Source organism: Toxorhynchites rutilus, chromosome 2 (assembly GCF_029784135.1).
Source record: "Toxorhynchites rutilus septentrionalis strain SRP chromosome 2, ASM2978413v1, whole genome shotgun sequence".
NCBI lineage: Eukaryota > Metazoa > Arthropoda > Insecta > Diptera > Culicidae > Toxorhynchites > Toxorhynchites rutilus.
In genome coordinates this window covers 213347439-213360087 of record NC_073745.1, presented here as the reverse complement: position 1 = coordinate 213360087, position 12649 = coordinate 213347439, and the positions used below count along the sequence as shown (strand labels likewise).

The window sequence follows — 12649 nt, the reverse complement described above, 5'->3', positions numbered from 1 at the left end:
AAAACTTCGCCGTCGCCCTGGTGCTCCTTGGTGGGACAAAGAGTGTTCGAATGCTTATTTCAATAAATCCTCTGCTTTCAAAAATTTTCGCAAAAATGGCTCAATGGAAAATTTTGATAAGTATGAACTTTTGGAGACCAAAATCAAATATCTTGTTGGAGCGAAAAAACGCAGTTATTGGCGACGATATGTCAATGGTTTGTCAAGGGAAACATCTATGAGTACCCTGTGGAACACAGCCAGGTGTTTGCGAAACAAAAACCATACAAACGAAAACAAAGAGTATTCAGACCGATGGATTCTTGATTTTGCCAAAAAAGTATGTCCAGATTTTGTCCCTGCAGAAGACATATCTCGTAATACATCGTCTTCCAATAGTAATAACGAGACATTGTTTTCTATGACTGAATTCTCACTTGCACTTCTTTCGTGCAATAATTCAGCTCCTGGTTCCGATGGAATCAAATTTAATCTTTTGAAGAACCTTCCAAACGTCGCTAAGAAACGTTTATTAAGGTTATTTAATAAGTTTATTGAGCAAAATATTGTCCCTATCGAGTGGAAACAAGTGAGAGTAATAGCCATTCAAAAACCGAATAAGCCAGCTTCCCACCATAACTCATACAGACCAATAGCCATGCTATCTTGCATCCGTAAGTTATTAGAAAAAATGATACTCCGACGTTTAGACGAATGGGTTGAAGAGAATAACTTTTTATCAGATACGCAGTTCGGTTTCCGCAAGGGCAAAGGGACAAATAATTATCTTGCGTTACTTGCTTCCGAAATTCAGACGACCTTTGGTAATAAAAAACAGATGGCTTCTGTTTTCTTAGACATTAAAGGGGCGTTTGACTCAGTATCAATAAGAATTTTATCCGATAAACTTCACAACCATGGATTTTCACCAATTTTAAACAACTTTTTGTTTAATCTATTATCCGAAAAGCACATGCACTTTTCTAATGGAAATTGTGCCGTTTCTAGGACTAGCTACATAGGTCTTCCTCAAGGTTCTTGTTGTTGTTGTTGTTGTTTATTTGGGATACTTTACACCGAGGCAGCTGGTGCATTCGTATCCTAACTCAAGGTTCTTGCTTAAGTCCTCTTCTGTAAAATTTCTATATTAATGATATAGATGATCATCTTGCAGATGGATGTACTTTGAGGCAACTGGCAGATGATAGTGTTGTATCCATATATCAGGTACTAAAACTATTGATTTGCAAAGACCGCTGCAAATTTCCTTAAATAATTAATCTACATGGGCTGTGAATCTAGGTATTGAATTCTCAACTGAGAAAACAGAAATGGTTGTATTTTCTAGGAATCACCAACCTCCCGAACTTCTGTTTCAATTGTTCAACAAAACCATCGTTCAATCCACAAGCTTCAAATATCTTGGAGTTTGGTTTGATGCTAAATGTACATGGGGAAAACATATTGCGTATCTGAATAAAAAATTTCAACAGAGAACAAATTTTCTCCGGACAGTTTCTGGAACATGGTGGGGTGCTCATCCAGAAGACCTAATACGGCTGTACAAAACTACAATACTGTCAGTCATGGAATATGGTTCGTTTTGTTTCCGTTCGGCTGCTAAAACCCACATCATTAAACTGGAGAGGATACAGTATCGTTGCTTGCGTTTAGCCTTAGGGTGCATGCAATCAACACACAACATGAGCTTTGAAGTCTTGGCAGGTGTTTTACCATTGCAGGTTCGGTTTCGGGAACTGTCCTATCGCTTCTTAATCCGAAGCGAAATCATGAACCCATTAGTAATTGAGAATTGTAAGAAGCTTCTCGAGTTGAACCAACGGTCGAGATCCATGGATCTGTACTCTCATTACATTTCTCAAGAATTAAAACCTTCAGCAGTCAATAATGTTAGCTTTCCGAACTTTTGCAGATCTTCCGTTGATTTCGATCTTTCTATGAAGGACGAAACTCGAGACATTTCAGATCATCTTCGATCATCGTTAATCCCTAATATTTTCGCTTCAAAATATAACCATATCAATTCTTCAAGAATGTTTTTCACTGATGGCTCAAGAATCAACGGATCCACTGGTTTTGGTATCTTTAATGAACATTACACTAGCTTTCATAAACTTGAAGACCCTTGTTCAGTGTATGTTGCCGAATTGGCTGCAATATATCATGCAATTAAGACCATTGAGTCCTCACCACCTGATCACTATTTTATTTTCTCGGATAGTCTTAGCAGTATACAAGCCATTCAATCCTTGAAACAACAGACGAAAGCATCATATTTTCGTATCGAAATTAGGAATGCATTGAATTCTCTTGTTGATAAAAGTATTCGAATCACTTTCATTTGGATTCCTTCCCATTGCTCTATTGCGGGTAATGAAAAGCGGATACACTCGCAAAGATGGGTAGTATGCAGGGCACAGTTTTTGAAAGACAAATAGCGTATCGGGAATTCTTCTCCATTTCCCGACAGCAGTCACTCACCAGTTGGCAAAACCAATGGAACAGAGATGACCTTGGGAGATGGCTATACTCTATTATCCCCAAAGTTTCAACGAAGGCCTGGTTTAAAGGGTTAGATCTTGACAGAAATTTTATTAGAACTATGTCCAGATTGATGTCCAATCATTCCGCGCTGAATGCGCATCTCTTCCGCATAGGTCTTGCTACTAACAATTTATGCAATTGTGGTCAAGGATATCATGACATCGAGCACGTTATTTGGTCCTGTAATGAATTTTGCAATGGAAGAATTAAACTGGATGCCGATTTAGAGGCTCAAGGAGTACACTCACGCATGACAGTTCGCAATATCTTAGCTACTCGCGACCCTAATTTTATGTTCCCCATATATGTCTTCCTAAGAAGCGCTAATGTTATTATTTAGGTCACATCTCCTACTCCCACTGTCCATTCTCCCTTCCTTTCCTATTACACAAGCAGAACTTAGTAACCGTTAAGATAAGATAATTACAGGAGCTATTAACATAACAAGGAGGCACTCACTACCAAAGGATACCGTTGCTACATCAACTGGCGATGTAGTTGTTACGACCCACCACAGGCACTGTTCAAGACAAGGATAATACCGACGAGGCAACGAAGGAATAAATTATATATATATATTTTATATTGCACTGTAGTTTTAGCTAATTAGACTTAAGTTAATAATTATGTAGTTATAATATATTCAAATAGTTTTAAAATGTATTGCTATTGATGGTGGCTCTTTATCCACTTGAGCCTAATTAAATCAATAAAGGAAAAAAACCAAAATGTACAGGGTCGGTTCTTTTAATTCGATGATTTTTTTAATATCTTCATTGCCTCTCAGGCTAAGTTCCAAAAGGTCGATTTTCGGCCAAAATTTTTATTTCGAGATGACAGCAGATCTCTGCGTTTCATGCATTTTTAAGTCATTTGGCATCGAAATTTTTTTTTCGATTTTCCTAATTTCCTTCCTCCCCCCTTGGAAGATTTTCGAGGATCAAAAAAACAAAACTTTGAGCGCTTTGAGGCACCCCTAAATCATATCCGATTGAACTGAAACTTTGCACAGGTCATTTTTTGGGCCAATAAACAAAATGTACATGGTCGGTTTTTGAAATTTGACATGACCATTTTCGCTGCCACCCTAATATAGATGCTACAAACTGACAAACATGTGGAACAAACTGATTTTGAAACCATTATCAGAATAGTTGCCGGTTCATCCAGGCAACAGCAGAACCTCTAAAATGTATCATCGGCAACCTTCAAATGGAACTTCAATAATTGACGAAATAAAATACTGTATTACTGAATCTTACACGAATCAAACTTGAGAAACGGCACAGGCCCTACATCTTATTCCACACAATCAAAGAGAAAGTTGCTCAAAATCTACGCGAATACGACTGGCCACTGGAGGCGGTATGAATACTTCAAAATCATTTTTTCTGCTTAATCCTCATTTTTTGTTCAATAACTCAACGACGAATTAAAATTTGCATATTATTTCTTTTGTTTCGAAAAATGTGATACGATAAAATCGAGAGTGATATTATCGAGACGTTACTGTAGTCTCAAAATATGAAATATTTTCAATATAGCTAACCTATACCTAACCTCACATATTCTGCTTAACAAGTTTTTGAAAATAAATAAAAAACACGCCAAGCGCAGAATAATCGAGTTATTAAACCCAGGAATTTTGATACCATGTATAATTTTTTTTAATTAGATTTTTCAAAACTTTACAAAATTTTTAGGCCACCAAATGAAAAGACGGATTTTTTTTTATTGAAAATGCATTGAAAGCATATGTATGTACATAACAAACAATTCAACTACTCTAATCTCAAGTTTCTCAAGCCAGCAGCAAGTGGCTTAAAATCCAACCAAATACCTCCCACTACATTGAGCATCAAAAGTTTTGGGTCATATTCGAGCGGTTCCTTCGTTCTAGGGTTGACTGTGATTTCATACCGATTGATTATCTCAACGATTCCTCTCTTGGCCTGTGCCAAAGCAAAACGCATCCCGAGACACATCCTGGGGCCATCACCAAACGGGAAATATACTCCTTTTTCCCTGTATGACTTCGTGCCACCAGTTTCCGGTGCAAATCGTTCGGGTTTGTATTTTTCCGGTTCGTCGTAATACAGTGGATCAAAATGGACAAAATAAGGAATCGTGACGGTCGTACCGGCTGTAATGCGAATTTTCTTGTCTTTTGGTCCTACTAATTCCACATCTTCAGTGCATCGTTTAACAAGCAAAGGCACGACCAAGTGCAACCGGAGAGTTTCGTTACAAACTTGTTCTAAGAACGTCATCTCACTGATGTTGTCATAATCGAGGCTTTTCTTGTTAGCTTGTACGGTACGAATTTCTTCTCTCAGTTGACGTTGAATCGCTGGATGCGAGGCTAGGTCGTACAGACAGAAGGTCATCATCCAGCTGGATGTTTCAAATCCATCGGCGAAAAATGACACACCGTGCCCGGCAATGTCTATCTCGGAGATTTGCTTCTTCTCCTCCAATGCTAGCAGATGATCGAGATAATCATTACGAACGATCTTATGCTTCTTGCGATGTTGAATTGCCTCCCTCATAACGCGGATGAAAAACTCCTCAACGTCCCGCGGAATGAAGGTGAACTTGTAAAACTTTCTGATTGAAGGTATGAATGTGATAAGTCCAAAAATGATTTGGGCCGTGACATTGAAATCCATGATGCGACGTCCCATTTCTCGTATTTCCGGTTTCTCCTTGGTGAACGATTGTGCATCGATTGCGAAAATGCAATTGGACACCACATCCGTGGTGTACTTTGTCATTAACTGTGAATAGTAAGACGAGATATTGGTATTGTTTTTATGACCATTCCAAAACAAGATAAGCGTACCTCTTTTGCATCGAATGTACATTCATTTTGGGCAATATTCTGGTTGATATGTTCAGTCATTCGACCACATACTTGTTCCATCAAGACGAACAGAGCTCTGATCTGAGAACAAAGTTAAAATGAGTTTCCTTTTCAATGAAACACTCCCACTGATCATACTCTATTGGCGGTAAAAGCCGGCGTGATCTCCGCTCGAGTGGTTTTCCATTTTTCTCCCGTCATGCCGAAGGGATTACGCGACATCAGCGGGTCGGATTTTTCATCCACCAAACCAGCCATATCATTGGCGGCAAAATATAGAAAGCTCTTCGAGAGAACTTCTTTGATCAGCTCCGGATCACGGATCATGAGTTGCGGCGTTCGTATGCTGAAGTAGCCCACAACGGGTTCATCCTTGTAGTCACTGAAAATGTAACCAGAGAATGCATAAATTGGAAGGGGAACTGGGGATAAGATGACACGCGGTTGATTTCCAACAAAATTGAATCGTTATTCAAGATTCCATAAATAAACAAATTAGACAACGTTATCATAATCCGCTGTCTGGAATCTTATCTACACGAGTTTTCTTAGGCAAACACGCATCAATATCACTCACTTATAGATTTCCTGATAGTCATAGAAAGGGTGTCTCTTCTGTGTCAGTACGCTGGGAACATTTCCAAACAGTAACTTTGGTTTCGGCCCGTTGATACCGACTTTCTTCCAGCGATTAAACTCCCAAGCCAGGAACATATAAACAGCCCTTACCAGGCCTGCCACAATACCAACGATAGTGCATAGCATTGTGCTCCTCCAGATATATGTGCACCGGTTAACACTTGTTCACGTATTGACTGCCAAAATTGTACTGCAAGCTCTGAACTGAACAGTTCACAGCCGAAACGAGAAATTCAACCAATTGCATTACGCAACTGAGATTTATGTTCATGGGAATAACTGCAGAGTCATCCCGGGCTCGTATTTTTGGAATGATAACACCCTTATACATTAGTTCACACGAGTTCATTTCAATTTACTTTTGGAAGTCAACATTTGTTGTTTATAACCTTTATACAGGGTATCGGATGAATACAAATAGGAGAGCTCTATAACTGTTTTGTTTTCAAATCTTGTGTAGTTTAGCATTGTACAGAGCGATATGAAATTTTAAAATCGGAAAGGGGCCAACATTAAAAGATTTGTTAAGCAGTGCTCATGAAAACATCTACTTCTTGAAACAGCTCATTTTTCGTACAATAATCTTTGTACACTTTGAAAAGATGATTTTGGAGTTATTGGAAATTGAATCGTATTTCTTAATTGAAGGTAATTTTTCAGCCGAACGATCCAGTACTAAAACGACACTGAGGTTCAGGAATATTTCCAGTCATTCAATCAGTTGCACTATCATTCGGAGCGCGGTTCATGCCTAATTTGAAATAAAAATTGATACCAGTGACTTGCCGTATAAGTCCGTACAGTTTAGGAGCATTATTTGTGACAGTCTTGTAGTCTGAACACTATTTGTACTTTTACGGTACAAATGGTATTCAGACTATCTCCGCTCTAGTTAATCTTCTCGTCAATGATGTGGCTTTAGAGAACATATTTTATTATCTCTGAATGTTCGATGCAAAGATATTCTATTCTGAATAGATGTTACGTAAACTATTGGCTGCGGATACACACCCTACAAACAACACGAGACAACGAATAAGTTTTCTTATTCAGTGCAATTGCTGCAAGACCCACACAGTATGACGCATTCCTAATTGTTATTCCAATTTGTATTTTTAGCTCGCAATTATGTGCACTCTAATTAATTGAAACAGCGACAGAACGGTACTATTCTATAATAGACGCTTCGCTGTCGGTTCCCTGGTGTGATGCTGATGCGAATTTTCACGCCCCACGGTATTGTTGTGTCACTGGAATAAATTTTCTAGTGAAATGAACGATTCTATGGGCCACTCAATGAGCCTGAATCACTTGGGTCCGTAGCGGAGTATGCTATAGATGGATTAAGGGGGGACCCCGGTCTGGAAGATCGAAAAAATCGAATCCATGTTTTTTCAGCTGGTGGTATCGATATCGCAGGATCTACTCGACCGATTTGGCTGAAATTTTTTATCAGCATGTAAAAATGAATTATCTAAAGCGTTACATAGCCGTTTTTTCTCAATTTTTAGATTTTTTATGAGATTCTAAACAGCGATTTTTGATGAAAAATAAATCTTTTTTAACCCGAAAGGCTGGCAGACAGGCCCCCTTAAGAAAAGTTTAACAAACATATATTTTCTATTTCTTATGTTACGTTGAAAGTTAAAGCCTTTCGTTAAAACTTATTTATAAATTTGATCTCCTTCAAGGATGAAATATTAGTTAATCGCTGCACTTTTGTATTGTTCCCGAGTTAGTCTATTAACAAAATACCACGCGCCTCCCTTGATACGTGATTTTCAGTTCTTGGTCGCTTTTAACGATTCTCGCCTGCTGTTTTCCACTCAGATGGCTATCTTTTTGATTCGGGTGAGCTGGAGAGTGTTTCATTAATTTTCAAGAACTAAGTTTTAACTCGTTTAACAAAACGCTTTTCCAATCGAATGGATACATAGGCTTGTGGTTCCCATTCCAAAGAACTATTCGTCTCCAGAACATTCCAAATATCGTCCCATATCTCTCACGTGCTGTGCCTGCAAAGTAATGGAAAGAATGGCAAATCTTGTGAGCATCCTCGAAGAACATAATTGCTTCGATCATCGTCAGCTTGCTTCCTGGCCGGGACGCGAAACGGGTACGCACGTTGCGGCCTTTGGTCAAATCCTAAATGACAGCAGAACCAGATCTTGGAAATGAGCTTCTTAAATTGGTCCATAGTGCTCATTTTATGTTCGCTCTGCTTAGCCAGCATGTACGACCATACATAAAAGTTCAGGGGATTAAGGTCCGGCGAGCTGGTAAGGCACAAAGTCTTATCGAAAAAATCAGTCAAATTCTCCCGACACCACGCTTGGACGATATTCGCCGTGTGAGCCGGCGCACCGTCCTGTTGAAAAACGTAATGATCCTTCCCGAAGAGGTTCCGAAGTGCCGGGGCCAAAACCTTTTCCATAACCTCGATCTTATAATACGTGGCGTTTATTTTCAGGTTTTTAAGGTAAACACCAGTGGGAGCTTCCCACGCCTAGATACGGCCCCCAAACCATCACCAACGAGGCGCTCTGGAACCGCAAGATGTTCTTGTGGGATGGGGGGATGTTGGTCAATGTCGGCGCTAACAGCCGATCATTTTGGACATTGTGAGGCTGTTGATAGACAAAAAGTTTCTTATCAGAAAACATGAACTCCCGACTTGCGTGCCGCGAAAGTATCAGTTTGGGTCTGCCCGGCCTCTTCTTCGTTGTAGCCTTCGTTAACCCGTGAACCTTTCGTTTCTTGTACGCCTTGTAACCCAAGTCCTTCGTCATGATGGTGTGGGCAGTCCCGATCGACACATCCAGGTCAGCTGCAGTCTTCCGGATCGAGCGGTTCATTATTCGACAAACGCGCTCACTCGCCACCTTGATGGCTGCTGGCGTCCTCGCCGAACGCGGCCGTCCGGATCTCGCACGGTCATTGGCCGAGTCGGTTTCCCGGTACCGACGGATGGTAGTATATATGATATTCCACTTCACCCCGTGGGATTTTAACCGTCGGAATATGTCGCCGGGTCGCAAACATATGAGAGCAAGTCGACACCGTGCGTGTCGGTTAGCCTACACTCTGTCCAACTTCTATAAGACCACCCTGATTCTGTTTCGTAGTAACACAAACAGTTAGAATTTCAACAAGATACATTCATACATTGTTGAATGCTTAGAATAAAGTATATTTAACGTCAATTTCGTTCAAAAGAGTTGTTTTTTATTTATTGTGCTTGAATATGATAGTTTCAGCTGTCCAGTTTCTATGAGACCACTTCAAAATTCATAAGTATTATCAATGAAAAATTCAAAACGATCGACTGATTTACATGTCAATAATTGGCAACCTTGCCATTTCGACTAACAACCTTGAAAATTCGCGTTGGAGTATTATATACCAAATTCTGCTGAATGGATTTCTCGATATTTTTCCATTATTCGAAAATTGCGCTCTTCAATTGTGGTGTACCGCTTTCTCTCAGTGTAGATTCTGTGTACAAGGATCCCCCCTAAGATTTTCAACAGGATTCAAGTCTGGAGAGCGAGCCGGCCAGTCAAAAAAATTATGTTCTTGGTCCTTAATCCATTGCTTAGTTTCCTTGCTGGTATGAATAGTAGCTGGAATGTGAATTTTTTGTGACGATATCCACGTAAAGACGGTAGGAGAGAGGATTCCCGAACAAATGTGTAATCCTTGAACGATGTGAAAGCTATCTTGAGCTTTCCGGTTGCACAGAATCCCGCCGAAAATATGCACGAGCCTCCACCAAAATTCCTGGGTGAAAAATACTGTTCCTTTTTCCGTAAATCACGCCAATACCCGTTGAAACCATGACGACCATCGAAATTGAGCTTTTTTTCGTCAGTGAAGATAACCTATACATTGAAGATTTTTTTTGTTATGATATATAGAAAAATGTATTCTTTTGGAATCATTCTTTGTCACAACATACCATGTCTCACTGTCGGTTCTAGTGAGCTTCGGTACAACTCAGACGTCTTCCGATGTGAAATTGTGTGAGAAACTTGATACTTGAAAAATACAAAAACCTTCGTTTATGCTCAGCGCTTGCACACACACATATGAAGATCATGCAGTGTATGGTAGTCACCAATACCTGCACACTAGAATATAAATTGAAGCATTGTTTGTTTGCAATTCCACAGAGCAGCAAGATCATCACCTGGTCTTATAGAAGTTGGACAGAGTGTATTCTTTCTTTAGTTCAATACTCTTTTGCTACCTTCTCAGGTTTTCTAGAGGCGATTAGGGACCGATAAAGAGAATGTTCGATCATATCGTCGATCCGGTTGGTCCTCCTCCTCTAAAGGTCCTCCTCCACCGTTGCAACTGAAGTTCAATAGAAAATACGCGCGATGAATAACGGTTTTATTGGATTTGCCGAAGTTATCTCGGTTACCTTCTTAGGTTTCCCAAAGATAACTAAGCTCTTTCATTCAATATTCTTTTGCAAACGAGTGTCAAATTCATGTATCCCATCCTGTCCCTAAAGTGACTGCTAATACATATCTGATTTTACTTTTCTAACTCGTAGCTTATCAAGGACCTCTCGTGTTACTGAAATGAATTGGCAAGATAAAAGACATTAGTCGAAAAAAATGCTTTGAAACATTTTCACTGAAATAAATGCTTAAGGACCTACGTAATAACGCGGCTAGTAGGTTCTAGACAGGAACATCAGTAAACTAAAAAAAAAAAATTTCAATGTATCCGTTTTAAATTACAATACATTTTGACATTTTTTTGTAGAGATCTTGTAACTCGGAAAAAAATCCACCTCTCTGTATAGAGAACAAGTATATACGACTTATTTTTAAATCGGTTTGGTTTCGTTGATAGAAGGTTGGAACATTGGTAGCAATATTTCCATCACAGCTTGATTCAGAACATAATCTTATAATCTTATAAAGGATGTATGTTGCTTACATAATGGTTCGCAAAAAGAGCTAAGAAAAACTGTACTGTAAGTCTACTCAGCTCATCTCATCAGCCACATTGTGTATGATGGATCTATCTATATCAGACGAGTGTTTGATGTGATTGGTTGTTCCAAACATACAGTACTCTCCATAAATCAATCACGTGCAACATGGTAAATGGTCAGTTGGGCCTAAATTGAGAATTCTCATCAAAAGATACCATCACAGGTTTCGATGAATCTACCTAAAAGTGCAATTACAACGCATAAATCAGACCGAAACATTGTTCTCTCAAAAACACAACTAGTTTACGTAATGATCGTTTGGAACCTTATCTATCCTTAGGTCCACTACCGCTTCCAGCGAATCTAACGATGATAAACCTCTCTAAATAAGGCTAATGACGAAAATATATGCACGTTGTTGTTCGTCTCACTTATCCTCTTGGGATAAGTGTTGTTCAGAATAATGCCATTCAATCACTTCTTTTTCCGAAGTTTTTTTTTGTAGCGGAACGAAGGAAAATCATTTCTCGAACAACAAGACTACGTAATGTACTCGTCGCACCACCATCCAATATCACACGGTGCATTTTTCCATCTCAAGTTTTCCTCCCACTTCTCGCTGGTTTGGAAATATCGGTGAGAAGGAAAACCATCACATGAACGGATATGTGCTGAAAACTTGAAAAATAAAAGAAAACAAACATCGGAAAACAATTTATCTACCGCTCATCTTGTGTTTACTCTCTTCCATCGTCCATCTTCAAGTTGTTTACTTTGTACCCCGTTGATGCGCCAAGTAATTTTAAAATCGATGTAAAACCCACTATGACATTTCCGTTGGATTGCCTCCATTGAAGAATGACCCCCAGAGCAGCATATGACGCTGCATCACATTAATAATTCAACGGTTGACCGGAACAATGCCAGTTTTCAGGCACGAATAAGTATTTCGGGGTATGTGCATGGTGGTGCTTCCTCTAAATACAATGCTCAATTCAATTGGGCACCGGGACCGGGAGCTTCCCCCGAAATCTATTTTCTACACCCACTTTCGGTCGTTTTTTTGCTCCTACTGCCCGTTCACCAACACCGAGTATATATGCTAATGTTATTATGCCATCGAAATGACAGCAGCGGAGAGCGTTAAACCGATAGCTTAATGTGGAAATCGATATTCTTCGGCAATGAAAACGGCACTCGAGTATTGGGAAATACGCAGAGCATGATGGAAAATCGATAAATACTAATTGAAAATTTATGAGTATTTTTGATTCGGGTGCGTGGGGTCGGTATCGGTTTGCGTCTGCCAACGAATGAGGCAATGTTCCGTGAATAAATGACATTGGCCATCGTACCGGCCGTGCTCAGCTACTGCAGCGAATTTTTATTTCATTTTTTCGCTTCGTGTTCCATTATCTAATTCGAGTCATTTTTATTGCTCTCTACCACTCGGATGGTATTTCTGATTGAACTTCGAGAAATATACGATGAACGAACGTTCCGCTTCCCATTCAAATGTTTTACAAGATGAGGGAACATGAATTTATTATTTCATGAAACTCACATATGAATACAGATCTACCGATGAAAAAATTGTTTATATTTCTCTCAAATTTTGTATATTTATCCTCATCGAAAGATTCAAGATCCGC

General features: G+C 39.4%; 3 protein-coding genes across 12 annotated transcripts in view; 1 reads left to right on the top strand and 2 right to left on the bottom strand.

Moving 5' to 3' along the window:
- LOC129767692 (potassium voltage-gated channel protein Shab) overlaps positions 1 to 12649 on the top strand; it is a 339910-nt gene that overhangs the window by 172108 nt on the left and 155153 nt on the right. The window lies entirely within an intron of this gene.
- Positions 4326 to 6222, bottom strand: LOC129766651 (probable cytochrome P450 28d1). The gene is made up of 4 exons (XM_055767230.1): positions 5985 to 6222; positions 5546 to 5789; positions 5387 to 5488; positions 4326 to 5321 (listed from the first exon to the last, which is right to left on the bottom strand). The coding sequence occupies exons 1-4, from the start codon at positions 6170 to 6172 to the stop codon at positions 4326 to 4328; spliced, it is 1530 nt and encodes a 509-aa protein (XP_055623205.1). The 5' UTR covers positions 6173 to 6222.
- Positions 8521 to 8901, bottom strand: LOC129766650 (uncharacterized). The gene has a single exon (XM_055767229.1). The coding sequence runs from the start codon at positions 8899 to 8901 to the stop codon at positions 8521 to 8523; it is 381 nt and encodes a 126-aa protein (XP_055623204.1).

What these genes read in the sequence shown, in the direction of transcription:
- LOC129766651 (XM_055767230.1), bottom strand. Translation starts at nt 6,172, where the DNA reads ATGCTATGCACTATCGTTGGTATTGTGGCAGGCCTGGTAAGGGCTGTT. An exon ending in GACTATCAGGAAATCTATAA is followed by an intron (nt 5,790 to 5,984) that starts GTGAGTGATATT and finishes TTACATTTTCAG; the next exon opens with TGACTACAAGGATGAACCCG. An exon ending in GTACATTCGATGCAAAAGAG is followed by an intron (nt 5,322 to 5,386) that starts GTACGCTTATCT and finishes TACTATTCACAG; the next exon opens with TTAATGACAAAGTACACCAC.
- LOC129766650 (XM_055767229.1), bottom strand. Translation starts at nt 8,901, where the DNA reads ATGAACCGCTCGATCCGGAAGACTGCAGCTGACCTGGATGTGTCGATC.